General features: G+C 37.3%; 3 protein-coding genes across 3 annotated transcripts; 2 read left to right on the top strand and 1 right to left on the bottom strand.

Annotated features, from left to right (window-relative positions):
• Positions 1-260: 260 nt before the first annotated feature.
• LOC132306904 (ribonucleoside-diphosphate reductase small chain-like) lies at positions 261-1,590 on the top strand. Its single transcript, XM_059804496.1, has one exon. It carries the CDS (start codon positions 390-392, stop codon positions 1,383-1,385), a length of 996 nt encoding a protein of 331 aa, XP_059660479.1. The 5' UTR covers positions 261-389; the 3' UTR covers positions 1,386-1,590.
• Positions 1,591-9,670: 8,080 nt separating this feature from the next.
• LOC132309492 (uncharacterized) lies at positions 9,671-11,456 on the top strand. Its single transcript, XM_059807796.1, has 4 exons — positions 9,671-9,781; positions 10,605-10,857; positions 11,044-11,102; positions 11,274-11,456. The coding sequence occupies exons 1-4, from the start codon at positions 9,671-9,673 to the stop codon at positions 11,454-11,456; spliced, it is 606 nt and encodes a 201-aa protein (XP_059663779.1).
• Positions 11,457-14,829: 3,373 nt separating this feature from the next.
• Positions 14,830-17,958, bottom strand: LOC132310229 (uncharacterized). The gene is made up of 2 exons (XM_059808429.1): positions 17,369-17,958; positions 14,830-16,479 (listed from the first exon to the last, which is right to left on the bottom strand). Exons 1-2 carry the CDS (start codon positions 17,836-17,838, stop codon positions 15,144-15,146), a joined length of 1,806 nt encoding a protein of 601 aa, XP_059664412.1. The 5' UTR covers positions 17,839-17,958; the 3' UTR covers positions 14,830-15,143.
• Between the last annotated feature and the right edge of the window lie 6,193 nt (positions 17,959-24,151).

The following is a 24,151-nucleotide window of genomic DNA, read 5'->3' as shown; positions in this document are numbered from 1 at the left end:
TTGTCTATTTATCAAAATTTAAACTTTGAGCGCGAATCAAATCTCCCGCCGCCTGTTCAAATAATACCAAAAGCTTCTCTTTCACGTTACACATCCACCAATTCAATATTTACAACACAGTTGGCTCCTCAAACTTTCAATTATCTTCCTTACCAAAAATACCCTTCTCATTCCCTCCACATCAAATTCATCAATCCCACAGTACAAACCTAACCACAAGGCTATTATCGTTATTATACGAAACATAAATGAATTCCCCTTCAATCCTAACCCTAACCCTATATAAACCACTCATCATCACCTTCAATCCTAAACATCAACACTCAATTTGTCTGCAAACCCCACCCCCCCAAAAAATTTCTTCCACATTTCAACACAACCCCTCCAAGATGCCTTCAATTCCAACAGAGCCACTTCTGGCCCCAAACCCAGATCGATTCTGTATGTTCCCAATTCAATACCCACAGATCTGGGAAATGTACAAGAAAGCCGAGGCCTCCTTCTGGACCGCCGAGGAGGTAGACCTCTCCGGCGACGTTCGCCACTGGGACGAAATCCTAACCGCAGACGAGAAGCACTTCATCACCCACGTTCTCGCCTTCTTCGCCGCCTCCGACGGCATCGTCCTGGAGAATCTCGCCGGAAGATTCATGAAGGAGGTCCAGGTCGCCGAGGCTAGGGCTTTCTACGGCTTCCAGATTGCCATCGAGAACATCCACTCCGAAATGTACAGTCTCCTGCTCGAGTCCTACATCAAAGACTCGGCCGAGAAGAGCCGACTCTTCCACGCGATCGACACCATCCCTTGTGTGCAAAAGAAGGCCAATTGGGCCCTCAGATGGATCGACAGCTCGGAATCGTTCGCCGAGAGAATCGTCGCCTTCGCGTGCGTCGAGGGGATCTTCTTCTCCGGCAGCTTCTGCGCGATCTTCTGGCTGAAAAAGCGCGGGTTGATGCCGGGACTCACCTTCTCGAACGAGTTGATCTCCCGAGACGAGGGACTGCACTGTGACTTCGCGTGTTTGCTGTACGAGTTGCTGACTCAGAAGCTGAGTGAGGAGCGAGTCAGGGGAATCGTGTCCGACGCGGTGGAGATAGAGAGGGAGTTCGTGTGCGACGCGTTGCCGTGCGCCCTGGTGGGAATGAACGGTGATCTGATGAGCCGGTACATCGAGTTTGTGGCTGATAGACTGTTGGGTGCGCTAGGGTACGGCAAGATGTACAATGCTCAGAACCCGTTTGATTGGATGGAGCTGATCAGCCTTCAGGGGAAGACTAATTTCTTTGAGAAGAGGGTTGGAGAGTATCAGAAGGCTTCTGTGATGAATAGTTTGAATGGGAATGGTGGAGACTCGCATGTGTTCAAGCTTGATGAAGATTTCTGATTTTTCTAATTTTAATTTTTTATAATGTGAAATTATGTTCTGTTTTTTTATGTTTGTGTATTGCTTTAACCAGTGCTTGTTTGTAATTTTTTTTTAGATTTACTAATATTAAAAAGAAATGAAATTCTGATAATGTGGTTTTGAAACATAACAAATGATCTTTTTCCTTTTTGTATTGTAATTAAACTTTCTATTTTTATTATTACTTTTTACTAAGTTTTGTTCTTTTATTTAAAGTGAAAAAACTTAACCAACTAATGAATGCACATAAAAATTGCAAATAATGAGCATTCGGGATGGTATTATACTATTATATCAAATCTACATGAAGATATTTGTTTATTATTTATTTTGTTTTAGTATTTGACAGGTAAATTACCTATACATCTACTTTACAAAATAAAAGAATTTTTTTTTTTACAGATACACGTACACATTCATGTAGATTTGATATAATATCAATCCTGTTGTTCTTAGTAGAATTGAAATTCTCCTTTTTCCAGAATAATACATGGCAAAACATTGGATACCGAAATTTATTTATTATTATTGTTGTTATTTTTGGTTTCATATGAAGCAAAACAGAGGGTTTATGGCCTTGGTTTTCAATTTTTATACTATTGTTGTTTTGGGATGCTTGTTTTGAATTCTGTTCATAGTGGGTACGCGATAAATCATCTGGCAAGTGAGGATCATTTGAAGAATTTGAAGAGATTTTTGTGGAAGTATGGCGGTAGGATGGTGGCTTGGATGCTTTAAGGATTTCTGATGTGGATCTTGCTAAGGTATCTTTTCTGGTCACTTTTTTTTGTGTCTTTTATAATGCATAATTTGCATCTCCTGGTTGGTTACGAGAGAAGATTGTTTTGAAACTAGTGTCTTCTATAAACTAAGATAAATGAGTTGAGAATTATTGACATGAGCAGTGGGCATATCATTCAAACATCAGCTCTTGCTCTTGTAACTTATCTGTGCACCATACTTAATAATGTACAGACTTATTCCTTCCCATATGTGTGTGAGAGCCTGAGAGGTTATAATGGCTGCAAAAATAGCAACCTTTAGAGTTGGAATGCATTTGACTTCAATTTACCATTGTGCTTTGCATTGACATAGTGACATACACTGGCCAACTTTCTAGTAGTTAAGTAAATCATAGGATTTGAATTATATGAAACACAATAGCAGTGCGCTCTGAAATTTTCTGAACTCGGTAGATATCTTCTTTAGACGATATACTTTGAAAATATTAATCATAGACGGCTGTATTTAGCAGGTGTTTTCTCATTGTTGACAATTGCCTATGTACAGGGGCGGCTCAATATAATTTGAGGTCTTAGGCGAAACAATTCTTTGTATAACTTTTTTCTAAATTGATTTTTCAAACATAATATATAGCGGAAAAATGCCTAGAGTTTTCATCTTTAGAAAAATTGAAATCATTAAATTTAATTTGACCATTTTCTACTAATAAATCTCTTATTTTTTTTCAATATTTTTCCATTGTCAAGGATCATAGCTATGATTAAGATATTCATATTTCTTACTTATTTAAGTAAATGAACAATAGAACCTGATCATAGCTATGATTAAGATATTCATATTTCTTACTTATTTGTATAAATGAACAAGAAATAAATGTTATTTCTTTAGATAGTTCTATCACAGTATTTACCAGCTTTCATGTATTTGTGGTTGCAGTGGGAGAAAAAGTGCAAATCATCGAAGAGTGGAGCTGCTACTGAAGGATCTCATGGACCTTGTATTGGACCTTCAAATGATATCCGCAATGAACTGAACTCTGAATATATAGATACTTCTGACAAAAATAATATCCTTTCTCTTAAATCAAGCTTTTCAAATGGTGTTTGCCTTTACAAAATTATTCAAATGAGAGATATCAGGTATCCCATTCAGAACTATCTGAAGTCAGAGAGTTTGGCCCTCTTCTACATGATGATATCATACATGTACATGTGGATGCACAATTGGGTACAAATCCATGGGGTTTAAAAGATGTAACAGGTGTGTGCATATTCTGAATACCTGATATCTTACTATTAATGTGTAAATTTTTGTGACGGTTCATGTGGAGCAAGAATACTTGCACTGATACTCTGGTGCTTATATTGTGACTCAGGTTACATGGATGGCCAACACTCACTGTTATTCAGGTTTTATTTAGAAATATTTTTGTTTGGATTGAACTTTTAAAATGAGCTAGTTATGTGATTCTAGACTTGCTTGAGACTTAATTACGGTGAGATGCCCTATTTTGTAGGAAAGGATATGAATTTGAAAAGAAAAAAAAATTGGCTTTTTTTTTTTTGGTTTAATTGAGGTAGCCAATGGGGAAAGTGATTCACTAAAGGGAGAGCATAGGTTGTAGGACTCACCTCTTGTTGGAGGCTATTTCCTTCGGCCATATTTTTACCTCATTGCCTTTCAGGAAGAAATTGATGTTATCCAGGTCATGAACCAGCCATATTCTAACGCGAGTTACGTAAGCCAACAAACTCTGTGGTTCTGTGTTGTTCCATTTTCAAGAGGCAACAATAGTTAGTTACAACACTTATGTGATGGTCGAAATCTGTGCTTCTTTTGCAAGGTTGAGATTTATGTTTTGATGTCCTCTGGAAAAACTGTCTTTGCATTGAACATCACTAGATATGGAATGCTCGTTTAAATTTAAGAAAATGAAAAATCTAAATAAAACCATTGTTTTTATATTATTGCTGCTTCTGGGGTGGGATGAAGTTGTAAAAGTTTATGAAAATTTTCGGAAGTTACGAAAAATTGCTTTTGATTGGATTGAACAGAAAGTTATTTGCTTTCACTCAGTATTTGCAGGGTGTATTTCTCTCTTCATTTAGTTCTTGTTTACCAATTGCAAATGCCTTTAAATGCTTTGAGGTCGTTTATGGCTAATAGTAGCCCAAGTAACCTAAATGTTTGGGATAGATTAAGCTAGAGAAAGTATGTGGTGCATGGTGGGCGCCCTCAATATTACATATATCTATCTTCTTCTAGAGTTTGTATAACCTAGTGTTGTGTTGGAATTTGGTAGTTGGCTTTTTGTGAATAGTTTTGCTTTTTGGTGAAACGAATATTAATTAATAATAAAAAAGGGTGAAGAATTTTACAATGACTTTCTTAGTCGAGATTGAAATCTTTCCAAGTTACATGGACAGGGTTTGGTGCCTGGCTCCTTCTCAGGGATTCCCCTGGCCTTTTAGATTGCATTGGGTGGAAACAACCTTTTTAAGAGCTTTTAAAAAACAGTGGAGTCTGATGGATGTTGCACCTAGCTTTTGCTTAAATATACAAGGTTACAGAATTGAGTATTTGGAGAATCTCTTAGTACAGGCCTTTACAACCCTAGATTGGACATTTGCTTCAGAATGTTTTCTATTGTCTCATTTAATTGATCCTACTGATGTATCTCCACTTGTTCTCTATTTTGAAAGACGCGTTGCATTGAAGGTTGCATTTTTGTATAGACATTTAGAGAATGGCCTCTCTCTGTTGTATGCTTCTTTGCCTTCTTTTCTTTTTTATGATTTGTAGGCCATGGTCCACTTAGGTAATCGCATTTTGACACAAGGTTGGGAATGTACGGGAACTTGTACTAAGGATACAAGTCTTGATGGAAATCTAAAACGTGGCCGGCACAGTTCAAGCAACATAGACATTGGCTTAATGTCTTGTCTTAAACCAGGGATTTCTTCTCTTTGTTGGCGTTTCTTTCTTACTCTTACGGGGCTTATAGCCTCGTAATTTGTGGGTGGTAGTATTTTGACTTGACAAGATTCACTTGGATTTTAGAGGCTATATGGATTATGGAGCACTGGTGGCATCTCCTGTGAGGGAGGATATGACCATGTACTTGCACATTTTTGTCCAAAGAACTTGTCTTCTGGCAGTTAAGATGGGTATTTGACAATTGGTTTTAAGTCTGTTAGAAAGTTGTTAATGTATTATTTTGGCTTAAAAACTTGTTTCTGGACATTTTCTGGAAATTTGATTGGCTCTAAAACCTTTAGCAAAATCTGTGTGTATTAGTTCTAGTTTTGTTTGTGATATTCTCATAATTGTCTGCTCTGTATCTCAATGAAAATAGTTCACTAATTCTGCCAAATTGATAGGGTGATTTATTGGTACAATGGTATAACTTGAACTGATAAGTATGAAGACAGAGGTTCAAGACTGAAACGTTCACTGTGTGCAAATTAATGACAAATGTTAGACATGGCTATAATTTATCCCTCACAGCACGCATTCAGTTGGTACTCTTCAGATAGATAAGTTTCTGTTTGTGTCATTTTTGTTTTCTTTGTTTCATCGTCATAAAAAAATTGACAACAATTTATTATGCTCCATGCAACTCATGTTATGAATTTCGTAAATTATTCACTCGAGTGCTTGAGATAGGTTTAAGCTTTAAATTTTCATCATTTCAGAATACCTGCATGCAAAATGGTGCAATGGATTGCAGATAGCATGAACAACACAATTAAGAATGGAAGTACAAGCTACTTATGATGGAAGTACAATTTTTGATGCTTGAAAAGAACTGATTTCCTGAGCCCAATATGGCTCTTTTATGCGAAAAAGGTTTTCTAAAAGAAGAATAATAAAATAAAACATATTAAAAAGAAACCTTAAAAAGCCAACACGACTTTTCTAAAATCCTAAAAAGATAATAAACATGCAAAATGTTTTAGGTTAATTTCACCTAGACCCTCTGAGGTTGGCGCATATTTCACCTAGATGGAAATTTGATTTTTAGCGACCACTTAGACCCCAATTTGATTTTTGGCCTCAAACACATGCGAATTGACTTTTTTACCCTCAAAATTTTAATACTACAAAATATTTTTAATTTTAAATGACATAAACACCCCTCTTTCATCTCTCTCATCTACGGTCTCTCTCACCCACCCCCTTCAACCACCAACACACCACCTTAAAAAGTGCATAAATACCCACAAACCACCACCTCTGTAATCAATCAAACAAACCAAATCTTACCCCAATCACAACCCCACAATCAACGCCCCTTATTCATAAAATTAGACCATGTAATCAACAACCACAAGAAGGAAAAAAAAAAAAAAATCAACAATCCACAGCCTTGCAAATCAAACCCAAACTCGGCAAGGATGGCTGCCACCAAGACCCGCTGGACCCAACAAACCCCACCGGAGACGAATCCGAACCGGAATCGGACTCAAACCATGGCAAAGACAAGCTCAGCACCCCTTCGCCGGAATTGCGCCACACGCTCCAATCGACATTTTCTTGAGGAGAGTAGTTACGGCGTGTTGGAGGTCCTCTTTACCGCGATCGACGGCGATTGGTGACTGTCGATACAGATCTTGACCATCGGTTGGAGGTCCTCCGGCGATATGCCATTGATTATCTCCATCGAGAAGTTCTTGCGTTGTAGCAAGCTCAGGCTCAGGGACCGTCCATATGATGGCGAACTTGTGGCTTCGGATGATGGTGGCGGCGAGCTTGACGGCGAGCCCGAGTCCATCCCATTCACCGGTCAGACTCACCCGTGCACAGCCGCAGTTCATCCATAGCCACCGCCCGAGCACGCAGTCGCTGTCATCTGAGCCGCCGCTAGTCATCCACGGCCGAACCAACTTGTCGCCGCGATCTGATGCCGGACAACCTCCTCGTCGATGACAAAGGCGATTTGAAAGTTGCGGATTTTGAACTTAGTGATGGGGTGGTGACTGGTTCATTTGGAGATGATTGTTGACGGTGGTGGTGATTGGTGGGTTGAAATTGGGAAATTTGTCAATGACAGTGAGTTTTGATCTCCGAAACAAAAATTTGAGCGGCGAAATTCCTCAGACCGGTTCGTTTGCGAATCAAGGTCCGACGGCGTTTCTCAATAATCCGTCGTTATGCGGATTTTCGTTGAAAAAACCATGTCAACTTTGCTTGTAAATCAGAATCCATCGCCGGAATCTGACGACAGTGATAAGAGAGAAGGGCTGAAGCCGGGGCTGATCATATTGAGGGTTAATTGGGAAGATTGCCTGAGAGGAGGAAGAGAAGGAAATGTGCTTTGGGGGCAGTTTAGTCACAAAAAATAGTCAATATTAGGTCAAAGGGTAACATAGTCATTTAATATCAAAAATTGACATTTGGGGTATAAGTGAAATATTAAGCCACTAATTGGGTCCAAGTGGTCGCTATAAATCAAATCTCCATCTAAATAAAATATGCGCCAATCTCAAGGGGTTTAAGTGAAATTAACCCAAATGTTTTACCAGTGATGAAGAGAAGAACAAGAAAGCCTGGTCTTTTATACTAGTATCAGCTTAACAGTGCGAAGTGTTATAAATTTGTTGTGTGACGTTCACAATATAAAGTCAATTCTTTAAATTTCTGTCTGTCTCTTTGCAACCACTAACAATTTAAATGCAGCACATAGGACGGGAGCACAGATACAAGAGGGGATTCGAGTTCTAGGGTGGTGATGTTCCAAAGACGTCACGTGATCAACACGTCAGAGAAGTACACCCCTTGGTCACGTCAAATGGCATAAGAAAGCAGTACGACTTTTGCTTCAGAGGTGCGTGCTCCGACTCCGAGTTTTGAGTCCTCCGAGGCTGATGTTTGATGATTAGGGCAAGTGGTACAGTGCTAGCCACATGAGTTGCTGACGTGGTTAGTAACATTATATTGTTATCATTCACGCTATGGTTTAATTGATATATATTATTTTATTATTTTTTATTGCACTTTTTTAATACATTTAATATTTTGAGTAAAAAAAATTAAAAATATATTTATTTTTTTGTTTGCTTGTATTTTATAAAACGACTACTTTTTCAACCACTTGAATTTTTTTATATTATATATTGCTATCTTTTAGTCACGGTATGAGTTAATTGATATCTATTATTTTATTATTTTGTTTGTATTTTTTAAAACGACTACTTTTTCAGCCACTTGAAATTTTTTTTATTATATATTTGAATAGAATACTTCTTTTAATACATTTAAATTAATATATTTTCTCATAATTAAATAAATCAAAAATACATTATATATTTTCTCACAATTATATAAATAAAATAAATAAAAAGACATTACATATTTTCTCCCAATTACATAAATAAAATAAAAAAAGACATTACATATTTTCTCACAATTAAATAAATAAAATAAAAAGACATTGCATATTTTCTCACAAATATAAATAAATTACATATGACCACCACCTTCATTTAGTTTATTTAAGATTTGATTTGTTGTTGAATGATCCATGCCTTTGATGCGTCTGTTGGAGTCTTCGATGGATCTTGACGCATTATATCTTTTTCAAACTTCATTTCAGCCATCCTTTCTCTTGTTTTTATTTCTAACTGTTTAGTCCGTTCTTTCTCCAAATTTGATTCTATTGACAGCTGCTTAGTCCGTTGTTTCTTCATAGAAAGTTGAAGTCTCATTTGCTCTCCTTCCACACCTGCTTCACCAAACATGACGCCTTGTGCTGTTACAGTTTCCAATTGTTTAAGAATACTTGCTTCAAGAGATGGCGTTTTCTTTTTACGAATCTTCCTTGCTTTTTGTCCCTCGGGACGTGACATATTTGAACCTTCGGTATCGACTGGTGTATCGTCATCACCAAGATTTACCGACCCTGGAGTTGATACTGTAGGAGTTGATGAACCTGGTGTTGTTGAAGTCGATTCCGACCAATTTCTTGGCTCATTAATATCAAGATCAACACCTCTTTTCATTGGTCGTCTAGTTGAATTTTTGTTAACGTTGCAATGCATCTACCATTTTTCCAACAATGCTCGTATTTAATTTAATTTAATTTAATTTAATTTTTTTTTTTCTGTTGAAGTTTATATAGTTCTCTAACAGCATTCATCTATAAAAAATAAATAATCATTGAAATTAATAAGTTGGATTAAAATTAAGAATAAAAAAATATTGTACAAAGTAAAAACTTACCATATCATACTCGTTGTAACCACTGATTAGATTGTCGTGGACATTTTTGTAGTATCTTGAAAATTTGTTTACATCACGTTGAAAGTTTGAAAAACGGTTCATCAGAGCACCGTGTGATCTTTCTTCAGTTATCTTGTCTCCCAATTGCCTAACCCAATGAGCTTGAATTCGTTGCCACAATGTACCCATACTTTGATTTGTACCCGTCACTGGATCTTCACCAATCATGATCCATGTTTTGCACAATGCTATATCTTCTTCTTTGGACCAATTCTCACCCTTTCTCTTTGAGGGTGGCTATGATTGAGAAGGTTGAGAGGAATTTTGGAATTGAGGTACGTATGGGGGTTGTTGAGATGGATTTTGGAATTGAGATGTGTAAGGGTGACAAAATGGATTTTGAAATTGAGGTGTGTATTCTGGATAAATTTGGTTTTGGAATTGGGGCTGAGATGTATATTCAGAATGGATTGGATCTTAAGAGTGCCACCCAAAATTGAATTGAGACGGTATTTCGAAGTTTCCATATTGGTTAAAATGAGGGCTGTTGAATGGAGGTCGCTGATCCATTGAATGTCGAAGGATGATGATTTAGTGAAATGAATATTGAAGGCTGAGAGAAATGAGTGTTGAATGATGAGTATTGAGTGAAATGAATGCTGTATTTATAGAGATTGTTGTATACCCAATGGCTATATTCTCAACGGCTATATTCCCAACGGCTATTTTTCTAACGGCTATATTCCAACGGCTATATAAACCACTAACTTAGTCTTTTGTAATTGCTCAAGTCCATTTTCTTTTCCTTCATTCCTTAAGTCCATATTTTCTCTTATTTGATTCCTCTACCACTTTTTCTCTTCTCTGAATTCTCAACTTTTATATAAGGAAAAAATGGTATCATCATCACAATCTTTTCAAATCTCCGAATCTGATTCTTCAGAAAATTTGTCAGATTCTGATTGAGAGACGGTTTATCAATTCCATTAAAAAAGGATCAAAACGATTCTGGGTATTTTTACGCCTGAGAATTTAAAAGCATTATTTAAACCAAAGAAGAGACGATATATTAAACGTGATCGGGAGGATGCAGCACAACAACTTTGGAAGGATTACTTCGCCGAAAATCTTGTGTTTCCACCTGAATACTTTCGTAGACGGTTTAGAATGCGATGACAGTTGTTTCTTCGCATTTTGAATGATATTACAACTCATGACAACTTCTTCAAACAGAAGCCCGATGCTACTGGTCGTATGGGGTGCACCCCTATACAGAAGATGATAGCAGCAATACGTATACTTGCCTATGGAATTTCAGTGGATCATTGTGATGAGTACATAAAGGTTGGAGAGCGCATTGCAATTGAAAGCTTGAAGAGATTTTGTGATGCTGTAATTGCATTGTATGCGGAGCAGTACTTACACTCGCCAAACGAAAGCGACATTACACGTTTACTTCAAGAAGGGGAAGAAAGAGGATTCCCAGGTATGCTTGGCTCTATAGATTGTATGCATTGGGAATAGAAGAATTGCCTTAAAGGGTGGCATGGCACACACAAGGGGAGAGGTCGTAAGCCTACTCTCATATTGGAGGCGGTTGCATCAAAAAATCTATGGATCTGGCATGCTTTCTTTGGTATGGTTGGTTCACACAATGACGTGAATGTCTTAGATCATTCCCCAGTATTCAATCGTATCATTAATGGTACAATGCCTCCAGTTAATTACGAGGTGAATGGACATCAACGTATGTTAGGGTATTACCTATTTGATGGTATATACCCTAAGTGAGCAACTTTGATTCAAACCATCCTGCACCCAACTATTGAAAAAGAGAAATTGTTTACTCAAAGACAATAAGCCGTTAGGAAGGATGTTGAACGGGTATTTGGTGTGTTGCAGATAAGGTGGGCTATAACGCATGGACCAGTATATTATTGGAAGAAAGAAGACCTGAGCAAGATAATGAGAACGTGCATCATATTGCACAACATGATCATAGAAGACGAGGGCGACACTAACATTTTGGAATGGACACCTCCAACGGATGAGTTGGTCTACCTTCCACAGTACAATCGAGACTGATCATTTTTGGCAGCACATATCTCCACTCGCCTCAGCAGGATTCGCAATGTAGAAAACAATGGAGATCTCAGGAGAGATCTTATGGAGCATTTGTGGAATAAATTTGGCAATGAAGAGGTTTAACGATAATATTGAGTAAAATGTATTTCTTCATATTGTATGTTTGTGATGAATAAAATATTACTTTACAATTTTTTTTTCTTATATATTTGTTGACAAATTTTAAAGGAAAAAAAAAAATCAAAATCATAAAATAAAAAAAATTTGCAATAAAATTAAATTACATATAAAAAGAAATAGTAAAGAAAAAAAAAAAAAAGCCATTTCTAACAATATGATTTTTTGTTTTAAAAAATTCATATGTATTTGTTGACAAGTTTTGAAATCATAAATATTTATTTCAAAATAAAAAATAAAATAAAATAATCAAAATCATAAATTTATTTTTTACAATAAAAGTAAATTACATATAAAAAGAAATGGTAAAGAAAAAAAAAGGGAAAACAGCCAAGCAGTTGTGGGCCAAAGAAAAAAAAAAAAAAAAAAAAAAAAAGGGGAAAAGAGCCGTTGCTGCATCAGGTGGGGCCTTGTTTGGCTCGCAATGCTATTGTTAGTAGTTGCGATGTACTTTGCTAGTCTTCCTCTAGGTCCCACAAATTGCTAGCCTTATACCAATTTAAACACTAGCAATACCGACTCCTTAGCTAGCAATAAAGCCCTTGCACCGGTTGCTCGTAGAGAACGATCCCAATAATTGAACAATGCATGGAAGATTACAAGGTTTTCAGAACATTTCTCAGTGGGTATGTCTTGCCAATCTTGCATTATCGGATAAACTTAGCTTTACCATTTTTAACAGTATCACAAAATAATGAATATACATTTATATATACACTCATATATTTATAATGATTTTGAGGGTCTAGCTTCAATTTTTTTTGCAAATTGTAGTGAATTTTCCCCATTGTAGTCCAAGTGATGTTGTAACCAACTACAGGAAAATTAAATTGATATTTAGGGTCATGATCTATTCATTTTGAGAACTCACGGTATCACCCCGCAGAATTTGTTCCCACTCTATAATATGCGTAAGAACAGGTTAATAATGTACTAAAAGAGTTCAAATTGAAAACCTACAACTCACCCTTTCAACTGAGAAATTTTTAGATTAAATTTTAAAATAAGAACTTTTTGATAGGTAAAATTACTTTTGAATTATACAAATTTGATGATAAAACAGTTGCTTTTATTCCAGAAGGAGAAAATATTAAGCACAACCCTCAAGAACCAAAATGGTTGGTTTATAGCTTTGGGGGAATGAGGAGGGGAGGGTTAGGTTGGGTTGGGGTGTAGAGTGGGTTTTGTTATTCATTTGACTTCCTTTTTTTCTGAGAGCTTGACAGGAGTTGGTTGAGTGTCCAATCTTAGAGCATATTGAAGATTTAATGGAGGACTCAATGGAGAAATTTTTTTCAGTAATTGATGTTGTTTCCTATTATTGAAAATTTAGTGTTAGTAGAAGAATCAATGGATCCTTATTTCCTATTTTATAATTCTTTTCATTCTCATAATTTCTTTTCCTATATAAAGGAACATCCACCATTGTATTATATATGAATTGAGACAGTATTATAAAAGTGATGTAGCCATTTGGGCTTTTTGTGCTGTGGATGCAGGCCCTAGCGGCTGAACCACGTAATATATGTGCGTTCCACTTGTTTTATATATCTCTTCACTATTGTTTTATGCTTTACAACATGGTATTATAGCCAAATTTCACTTCCTAGGTTCAGATCTCTATTTTGGAGTATTCCCTTAGTATCTGAAATGTTGCTAAGGGTCTTTTGGTACTATTTGTGATTTGTTTGGGCTGCCGGTTTGTTCAGCAGTAATGTTCTTCGCCTTTGCCGTGTCTCCGACACTCCGACAGTTTTTATTGACTTGTTTGGGCTTTTGGTGTGTTCGGTAGCATTGTCTTCGTCTTTGTCGTGTCTCCGACAGTTTTTATCAACTTGTTTGGGCTGTCGGTGTGTTCGGTAGCATTGTCCTCGCCTTTGTCATGTCTCCGGCAGCTTTTTGTTGACTTGTTTGGGGTGTTAGTGTATTCAGTAGCATTGTTCTTCATCTTCTTTCTTCATCATTCACACTTGTTGTTACTCATCATCTCAATGGTAAGTTGGGCATTCGTGCTTCAACTTGAGGGGGAGTATTGAAGATTTAATGGAGGAATCAGTGGAGGAAAAATCTTTCAGTAACTGATGTTTTTTCTATTATTGAAGATTTGGTATTAATAGAGGAATCAATGGAGAAAAATCCTCATTGTTTCCTATTTTCTAATTCTTTCCATTCTCATAATTTCTTCTCCTATATAAAGGAGCCTCCACCATTGTGTTATATATGAATTGAGAGTATTATAAAAGTGATAACCCTTTGGGCTCTTTATACCGTGGATGTAGGATTTAGTGGCTGAATCACATAATCCTTGTGTGTTCTACTCATTTTACTTATCTCTTCACTTCTGTTTTATAGTTTACAACAGAGCATAAGAAGCATTACTTGGGACACAGTTGCTAAGGGTTTTTTTTTTTTTTTTGTAAGGTAGTTGCTAAGGGTTATGCTAAGGAGTCTAAGCTAGAATCCATAGATTGTGTTGAGGATTAAGTAATATTTGGGGCTGAAGCTCCATCTAACCCGACCAAGGCTTGATTGGTGGGCTTTGACCTTAATTTCATGCCCGGACAAACTCGACTCAGCACAGACCATTAGGGAGGCCCTTACATGCAGCAGATCAAGCTACGGAGAGTAGGAAATTTTTGATCTTTGCTAGAATCTGCATTAAGGTAGATGTGAGCTCTCCACTTCTAGACAAGTTCCTGCTGAAGACTCGAGAGAGCACATAGGTTGAAGTTAGGGTGGAATATGAACACACAGACTCGAGCCCAATGGATACTTGGTTTAGTGGATTATTTTTCTTTTCTTTTTTTTTTTTTATTTATTTTTTTTCCCTCCATTTTAGCAGACAAAAGGACATAGTAGAATCTCAGCTTCTGTTTCCTTTTACTTTTCCTTGGTTTTTGATCTTGAAGACTTGACAACTAGTTCAGGTTTTCGGTGAATAATAGTAATCAAGTCGAGAGTTTTTCTTGTATCCAGCACTATTCAACATTCAAATCCACATTCTAAATTTTTGATCAATCTTTTTTGGTATATGCTACAATTAACTTGTTATTGTAGTAGCTTTATTTTAAGTGCCGTTTTGATGGATTTTCATGATTGAGATACCAACTTGCATTTGTTGGAGGAAGACAGTTAAAAAGGCAGGTTATGTCAGAGTTTACCATACATAACAATAAAGTTCAATTAATTACCGAAAAAAAAAAACCATATGTTCAAATTATAAATGATTTATCAATGGTTTGTATGAGGGATAACTTGATGCAACTAAGTGAATTATAAATTACACATGACAATTGTGTTCAAATTATTGTAAATAAACTAATCTGACCATAAAAAACTATATAAGGGCATCATGCCTCCAAAATTGAAGACAGAAGCCCAAATATTAAAAAAGAGAGAAGCAGCATTGACCATTTTAGGAAAATCGATAGAATTGTGCTAAACTCAACCTCCCCATTTTGGTTTTGTTAAACTCGATCAGTAAGGTTTGGATTCTGTGAGCTGATGTCTTCATTTGACTTCCTTTTTCTTGAGACAGAGAGCTTGACAGGAGCTGGTTGAGTGTCCAATCTTAGAGCACAAAGAGCAGTACTTTGGAACGCATTCATATTCCACCCTAATTTCAACCTGTGTATTATCCCGATTCTTGAGCATGAATTTGTCTAGAAGAGGAGAGCTGCTCACATCTACCTCAACGCAGATTCTAGCAAAGATCAAATTTTTCCTACTCTCCGTAGCTTGATCTGCATGTAAGGGCTTCCCTACGGCACTAGCTATATAGCTTAGACCCTTCCCTGTCCAGAACTGTTTTGGTATGTTATAAAACTTAACCCACACAGGCACCAAACTGCACCGTTCCTCCTCATAATTAGACAAATCAGGGTTCCATTTCATTAGCATGATTTGCTTCCCAGCAATGCTCCATGGCCCCGAGCTGAGAATGGCTTCAGTTGCAGTTAGGTCGTCAAACTTGAAGTAGAAAAATCCTTTCCCATCGGCTAAAACCTCAGTGAGCCCCTTGTCTTTCCATATCCTCATTGCAGCTGGCTGGACAACACTACTGCAAGGCATTTTATAATTGTCAAGAAAGTAGCCTACCACGTATGCTTTCCAGTATTCTATGCCTTCTTCAGATACCTCTTTGGGAGGGTCAACGATAGGCTGGCCATTTTGATCTACTGAAGTAGGCTTGTGGAACTCGAATTTCATTTTTCGGATTGGTGGTTGTTTGGCTTGTTGATGAGTGGTGGTAGATAGTGTAAGGCTGTTTTGGTGCTTGGTGGTTTTCATAAGAGTGAGGTTCCTTTTGTGGGAGGTCGGGATTGGACACCTTTTGGCGGACTGGGCTTCGATTCTTGAATTGGAATACAATGCTGTCTTACATGAAGGGATATGGCCACCGGAGGACGCCTCGTCGTTGGATTCTTCATCAGTGCTGGTCATGGTGGTGGCATCTCGAGCATTGAGCTCAGAGATTGTTTGCTCAAGTCTAACAATTCTTTCTCTGGCCTTTTCGAGGTTCTCTTTCAGCCAGGCGATCTCCTTGATGAGATCAGCTGTTTCCAACCCATTGGGCAGGGTCACCACAAGTGGCTTTTCTGCAAAGGGAGAGATGGGTTGCATATGATCAGCAATTGCAGGTAAGTCGGGTGACATTGGAGGATGCAGATTTTGTGGTATGTGGACAGTGTTGAGGTTGATGGGGATTTGGCCTGAGTGAAGCATGCTTGATCCATGAGGAGTAGATCTTGTAGGGAAAACAGGGGTGATGTGGGAAGGAGAGGAAAGCAGCTCCAATTCTCTTGAAATCACTTGAACAATTTGTTGGATAAACTTACTCTCATCCCTATCAAGTATAAAACACAATAAAATTGTAATCTAGTGAAGGAAAAGAGTGAGAGGGAGAGGGAGAGGGAGAGAGATTTATACATATATAAAGGTTGAAATATTTATTATAACTTATATATAGGCAAAAATATATATACATACATACACACACACACACAGATATATATATAGTCTATACAGAGAGTTGAAAAAATACTGGTAACAACCCATTTGCTACAAACACCAAATTGTGCACAAAATAATGGATAATGCTTAGCTACGGACCGGTGAGTAGCTTCACTCTACTCACCCCTTATTTGTTCAATAACAACATACCATATCATTTTTAATAACCAAATAACCCATGTTCTCCTGTATTTTCTCGAATCAACCATTAAATAACATTTTTATTAAAGCTGATGTGATATGCTGTTATTAAAACACACTGGGGCTACCCACAAGTGAGTAGCTAAGTATTATTTCAAAATAATTATCTGCACTTAATTAGAGGCGTTGATGTTAATAATAGCAAATGCAACAATAGGTCTGGTCCTCATGTCAACCAATCGGATATAGTGACTTGCCATGTCATTTGTGATATGTATCATGAAACGTGTGTATTTATATATAGCCAAAGAAAGAGATAAGGGGAAAATAAGGTAATAAAAACACTAAAAATACATATTTTGAGTGAGACAAATACCACTTGCCAAAATATACCGAGATATTATATAATTTCTTCTCGGTGTATGCCATGGTACCATTTCTACAGCTCTAATTTTACTCTCCTACTTAGATATGAAGTTTGTCACCGTTTAATGGGCAGTCTAATTGAGATAGGAGACGTATAATAGAGAGAGATGTTGAACTAAGCTGGTAACTAATAGAAGCAGAAGCAATGTACTTACCCATACATATCTAATTGTAACCCGCTTAGATTTGCTGACTCCGCCAAAACAGCCCTCCATCTCTTCACCCTTTCCGTATCCTGTAATTCTTCATGCCGGTAAAATGCTTCCCCAAAACACCCTTTTTGTTTTAGCACGTCTGATGCTTCCACATCGTAGTAAACGGGCAAAACTATTTGTCCCTTGGTCCTCCTGCACTCTAAGATCTCCACCACTTCATCTAAGCACCATGACGAAGAAGCGTAGTTCTTGGAGTAAACGATGACAGCAATGCTGGATAAATTGATATTTTTCATGAGATCCAAAGAAATAGATTTTCCTTGCTGAAGCCCTTCGTCATCTTTGAAGGTCTTGATTCCTCTCTGTTGGAGAGCGTTGTAGAGATGGCTGACGATGGTTCTGCGAGTGTCCTCGCCTCTGAAGCTCAAGTACACGTCATGTTCCCATCGAGGCAGTGAAGAAGAAGCCATAGGAATTAACCTTGTTTAATTGTGTGTGCTAAATTAGTCGGAGCTAAAGATATGGAGAGCAATTAGGCAAGTAGAAATATATATATATATATATTACACATGATTTTACATCTTAGCCATTTTCTCCGCTTGGAAGGTAACATAATTTGATTGGGAGTTTCCACTAAACTTTGTATTGTTTATGCTACCGATGACAATATTGACTACGGTGATGTGCAAGCAATTTCTTACATCTGGCGTAGCAGTTAGCCAATACGCGTGTTGACCTTGACTTGACAAACATAAGTTGTATTTTAACTGGTAACTTGTGTTTGTATTTTAATTAGTAACTTATGATTAATTTATTTTATTCTTTTATTTATTTGTAATTAATAATAATGATTTGGATTTCTTGACAGGTATAGATTAAGAATAATAGTATAGATTAAGAGAGAGGGGGAGGGTAATTGTATACTTATTATTTTCTATTTATACATATTTAGAGAGAGAGAGAGAGAGAGAGAGAGATTCTCTTCCTTTTGTGTGTTATATTTCTTTTTATTTCGCATTTTCAATTGCAATTTAAGTTGATAAATTTGTTTTGGTGAAATATTTGTAACAGTCTATTGCAACGATGACTTATCAGTAACCACACCTCATACATTCCACTCCTCCTTTTCCATCTCATGCATCTCATAATTACTCCCTCTCACATAAATTTATGGGTTCGATCCCTAGTATAAACCATGTGTGACAATAATGGAGCAATTAAAAATTCGAGAAGTGAGGGCGACGGGTCGGTTGTTATACGGATTAGTTTTTTTTTTTTTAAGGGTTAATTACACGTTTATCTTATTGACAGACTGATGAAAGTTGATTATTTTTTTAACAATGACACTCCTCAAGTTGTTGAGTTTGACAAAGACACCCTTGAGCACTTTGACACATAATAAAATGACTAGAATGCCCATTGACTTGTGAATTGACCCATTAGAGTATTGAAATTACTGATTTAACCTTGTAACTAATTTTAATATGCCAAACTAATCTATCTACACATAATATATATAATTATATATATCATCTCATCCTCTTATTACATATATACACATATATATAGATATTGATATCTATAGAGAGAGAGAGAATGTGTAAGAGGAGGGGAAGAAGAAGGTGGTTGCCACCTCCACTGGCAGTACACCACCACAACCCATTAATGTGATTTCAATTTACAAATCAATCTACTTCATTTGAATGTAATATTGTTTAATACTTACTTTTTCTGCAACGTCGAGAAATGTATACAATTCTTATGGGGTTGACTAGTAGCACAATTGATGGTATATTTTGGATCATGTGCATTGTATATGTATGGATTTGGGTGGTATTGGTGCAAATTGATTTTCAAGAAGTCTTGTTTTGGGTGGTTTGAATCTGATGGGAGTTGACATTGGTGGCTCTTATTTCGATGGATGGTTTGCCTTCTTTTTTTCTTTAGTAAACTAATGTCTTTTGAAAATTATTAAGGATATCAGTTGGTTTTGTAATGAGTGGAGAGAGAAAAATAAAGAACGGAGTGAGCGGTGGTGGAGGTGGCAATGGTGGGTGGTGGTTGTAGGGTGGAGGTTGTGGTGGTGGACGGTGGTGTGGAGTTGGCAGAGGTGGGTTGTGGTAGAGATGAATGAGAGATTTAGAGGTTAGAGAGAGAAAGTAGAGGTAGTTGAGTTAATTTTGTTTTTTTTCCTCAAAGAAGGGCATTTCGGTCATTTAGAGGTTCTGAGATTATAAATTAAATGTGAATAAAATATTAAAGAGTAATGTAAATATTTCACTCCTTTTTAGGCCTTGTTTGGATGCAAAATTTAACCGGATATCATTGTTTAAAAAAAAAACTATCTTAGTTGTTAATAGGACAAATTTTAGGGGTGTGAATATAATTAATCCATTTTTTCAAATAACATTACTATGGATCACGTGTATTGATGTATTACATAGATAGTCTCTACTTCTTGCCATAAATAATTAAAATGCAGTATCTATTTTAAGCATGATGTCATAAATACAGCCTTTTACTAAACTCGAACACAGATCCAAGAGGTGGTTGGTGATGTTCTAGGGACGTCATATGATCAACACGTGAGAGAAGTACACCCCTTTGTCATACGTTAAATGGCATAAGCAAACAGTACGGCTTTGAACAGAGGTGCGTGCTCCGACTGTGAGTTTGGGTCCTCCGAGGCTAATATGGGTCCTCCGAAGCTGATGTTGTTGTGTTTTTTTGTGGTGGAGTCTGATCATGTGATTACGTGAAGTTTTTTGGGAAACTGATAATTTTAATATTTTTTTTGGCTACTGACGTGTGGGAACCGGTTCAGCGATTGGGTACCGGTTCTACGGAGTAATAGCCAAAATCGAGAAAACGTTGATCAGCCACTGTCCAGTGCGAACCGATAGCCAATTCTGGAACCGGTTCCAGAATTAAAGAAGATCTGTCTCTAAACATTGGGAACCGGTAGCCAATTCCTGGTACCGGTTCAACTTTTCTGGAAACTTACATGATTTATTTTCCTTAATGGTCTTAGACTCTACAAAAGGCAATTCTTGTCGGACAAGTTGTGTTCCATTATATGGGGCTATATATATTAACCCTAATAAGTATTTTTAGGGCGTGATGAAAATTAGAGAGAAATCATACGTGTTGTATGATTAATTTGTGTCAACACAAGAGAGAGCAATTGAGAGAGATTGAGAGAAAATTCTCTTTGTAATTCTTCATTTTTTTCATAGTGAATTTGTTTGGTGTGCTCCATGAACGTAGCCCTAAGATTTGGGTGAACCATATATATTTTGTGTTATTTTTTGTGATTTTTTCTTCATGATTGTTTGATTATTCCTCAAACAGCGTGCATTATTATTTTACGTTTCTGTCACAACAACTGGTATCAAATCCGGTTGATTGTGTAGAGCAACTCCAGCAACTGGTATCAGAGCCTCTAGTTGAGAACCTAGGGCATAGAAGGTGTTTGATGAAATTCTGAAAGTCTTTCAGTCAGATCTGTCCGTTCAAGTGGGAGTAATGACATCAGAAGATAAGACATCCACATCTATGATTGAGAAGTTCGATGGCACAAACTTTGGTTTCTGGAAGATGCAAATAGAAGACTTCTTGTTTTAGAAAAATCTTTCTCAACATTTGAGAGAGAAGCTAGAGGATACAAAGGATGCAGATTGAGAATTGCTTGATAGGAAGGCTCTTGGCATTGTCAGATTGACATTGTAAAAGTCAGTCGCCTTTAACATCAAGAACGAGAAGACGACAATGTCTCTCATAGCAACCCTTTCTAGTATGTATAAACAGCCTTCTGTAGCGAACAAAGTGCACTTGATTAAGAAGTTGTTCAACATAAAGATGGTCGAATGTGGTAAGTTCAACGAACATCTAAATGTGTTCAACGAGATAGTTGGGTAATTAGAGTCTGTTGATATCGACTTCAAAGACGAGGTTCGAGTACTGCTAATTCTAGGGCAGTTACCCGAGAGTTGGAGTGGCATAGTTACAATGATCAGTAGCTCTGCAGGGAAGACCAAGTTGAAGTTTGATGAAGTTGTGAGCATGATTCTCATTGACGAAATCAGAAAGCAAACAACAGGGGTTTCCATTAGTGGTTCGGCATTAAATGTTGAAAGTAGAGGCAAAAATTCAAACAATAAGAAGGGCAACTATAATAGAAATAGAGGCAAATCTAAGTCAAGGAATTGAAAGACACAGTTTAAAAATTTCAAAAAATCCACAGATCTTAGTGATGTTGAGTGTTGGAATTGTGGAAAGAAGGGATATTACCGTGTTGATTGCAGACTTCCAAAGAAGGGAACCGAAAGAAAAATTGACTCAAACATTGTCTCAGAAGAATCAGATGATGCATTGATATATTCTTTGGAGAGCAAGGCGGAGTCATGGGTTTTAGATTCCGGCGCATCGTTTCATGGTAGCAAAAAGCTATTTAATAGCTATGAACCGGGTAACCTTGGCAAGGTGTATCTTAGTGATGATCAGCCTTACAACGTCGTTGGCAAGGGTAAAGTGTAAATTAAGTTGAATGGGTCAACTTGGAAGTTAAAGAATGTGAGACACATCCCTAACTTGAGGAAGAATCTGATTTCGGTGGGACAATTGTCAGAAGAAGGTTTTATTACAACCTTCAATGGAGACTCGTGGAAAGTTTCCAGAAGCGCTTTGACGATTGCACCTGGTAAGAAATTTGGCACTCTCTACATAACTACTAGTGCTTGTGGGTCTATAACAGTTGCAGAAAATAGAGAAGATCACAACCTTTAGCACTAAATACTAGGTCACATGAGTGAAAGGGGGCTTAAGATTATGCACTCAAAGGGGAAATTACCAGGCATACGGGCAATTGATATTGACTTCTGTGAGAGTTGCGTGATGGGCAAGCAGAAGAGGGTTAGTTTCAAGAAGAGTGGCAGAGATCTCAGAAAGGAGAAACTTGAGCTAGTTCACACAGATGTTTGGGGGCCAGCCACTGTTTTATCCATTGATGGAAAATCCTACTTCGTGACTTTCATTGATGATCATATGAGGAAAGCATGGGTTTATTTTTTGAAGCACAAACCTGAGGTATTTGATGTGTTTAAGAAATGGAAGGCCATGGTGGATAATGAGACAGGTCTGAAGATTAAGAGGTTGAGGTTAGACAATGGTGGTGAGTATGAAGACACTGGGTTCAAGAAGTTCTGTTTTGATAATGGGATCAAACTAGAAAGGACTGTGCAAGGAACCCCATAGCAAAATGGGGTGGCAGATCGGATGAACTGAACATTGACAGAAAGAGCTAGAAGCATGCGCATACATTTGGGTCTACCCAAACAGTTTTTGGCAGAAGCAGTCAATACAACATCCTACCTAATTAATCGTGGACCATCGGTGCCTTTGGAGTATCGAATACCAGAAGAGGTATGAAGTGGCAAAGAGGTAAATCTTTTATGGTTGAAAGTTTTTGGTTGTATTGCATATGCGCATATTAGTGACCATGCTAGGGGAAAGCTCAACCCTAAGTCACTAAAATGTATCTTCGTTGGGTATGGCGGAGATAAGTTTGGTTATCGACCCTAGGATAATCAGAACAAGAAAATTATCAGAAGTAGAGATGTGATTTTTAACGACAGGGTAATATACAAGGATAGAGATGCTGCACAGTTAACTAGTTCTGTACAGAGTAAGCCTGAGTTTGTTGAGTTAGACGATGATCCAGAAAGCATTGATGCGGAGCAGACAGATGGGGGTACTTGACTAGAACTTACAGAGTATAGTTCACTGCAGATTCCAACTCTTATGCCTGCACCCAAAAGGTCTACACGACCTCATGTACCGAATAGAAAATATTTGGATTATATGTTGCACAGGTTGAAATTAGGGTGGAATATGAATGCGTTCTAAAGTACTGCTATTTGTGCTCTAAGATTGGACACCAACCAGTTCCTGTCAAGCTCTCAGTCTCGAAAAAAAGGAAGTCAGATGAAGACATCAGCTCACAGAATCCAAACCTTACTCATCGAGTTTAACAAATCCAAAATGGGGAGGTTGGATTATATGTTGCTATGATGAGGCATGTCAGGTTAAAGATGCTAGCAAGTGGGAGCTTGCAATGAAAGATGAGATGAAGTCCCTTATCTCCAACAAAACATGGGAACTAGCCAAGTTGCCCATTGGGAAGAAAGCTCTTCACAACAAATGGGTGTATAGGGTGAAAGAGGAATAAGATGGTTCCAAGAGATATAAGGCGAGTATATACGTTGTTGCATAACTTGTTAATTTTGGAAACTTGGGATGTCGTTGTTTAACTACGGCTAGGGCACGGTTCTAGTACGGGGAATTGTCCCCCTATAGTTTAGTGCGCACATAGGGAGATTACCCGTGGGCTAATAACCCTAAAGTAACAACGTTGTCGGTCCGATCCGGCGTGATGTTCAAGTATCCACCTTGTTTGATTTCGCATTTTATTTCAAGTTGATAACTAGATGATGTTGTAACTTGTTGTTCCTTATTTGATTTCCCATTTTAAGTTTCAAGATGTTAACTTTGAGAAATCATGTTTATGCGTTATATTGGAAGTTCCAATGTTGGTTAAATTGCATTGATATTGTGATTTATGTTGTATTGTTCTAATGTGGCCTAAGATGATTCTTTAGACTCATTTAGAACATAGACGTTAGGTGGTATGAACCATTTTAGTTGATTTTGTATTTTAGATTTCAAGTCGATAATTTTGAGAATCTATATCTCGGTGCGTTATATAGTATGCTTTTATATTATTTA

Source organism: Cornus florida, unplaced genomic scaffold (genome assembly GCF_030987335.1).
Source record: "Cornus florida cultivar Cherokee Brave unplaced genomic scaffold, ASM3098733v1 CherokeeBrave_3.0.0_Hap2_Chr05, whole genome shotgun sequence".
NCBI classification, from domain to species: Eukaryota; Viridiplantae; Streptophyta; class Magnoliopsida; order Cornales; family Cornaceae; genus Cornus; species Cornus florida.
The sequence above is the reverse complement of the archived record's forward strand: the minus strand, read 5'-3'. Positions and strand labels throughout refer to the sequence as shown.

What these genes read in the sequence shown, in the direction of transcription:
- LOC132310229 (XM_059808429.1), bottom strand. Translation starts at nt 17,838, where the DNA reads ATGGCTTCTTCTTCACTGCCTCGATGGGAACATGACGTGTACTTGAGC. An exon ending in TTACAATTAGATATGTATGG is followed by an intron (nt 16,480 to 17,368) that starts GTAAGTACATTG and finishes TATACTTGATAG; the next exon opens with GGATGAGAGTAAGTTTATCC.
- LOC132306904 (XM_059804496.1), top strand. Translation starts at nt 390, where the DNA reads ATGCCTTCAATTCCAACAGAGCCACTTCTGGCCCCAAACCCAGATCGA.
- LOC132309492 (XM_059807796.1), top strand. Translation starts at nt 9,671, where the DNA reads ATGATTGAGAAGGTTGAGAGGAATTTTGGAATTGAGGTACGTATGGGG. An exon ending in AAATGGATTTTGAAATTGAG is followed by an intron (nt 9,782 to 10,604) that starts GTGTGTATTCTG and finishes TTCTTCAAACAG; the next exon opens with AAGCCCGATGCTACTGGTCG. An exon ending in TGCCTCCAGTTAATTACGAG is followed by an intron (nt 11,103 to 11,273) that starts GTGAATGGACAT and finishes GGTGTGTTGCAG; the next exon opens with ATAAGGTGGGCTATAACGCA.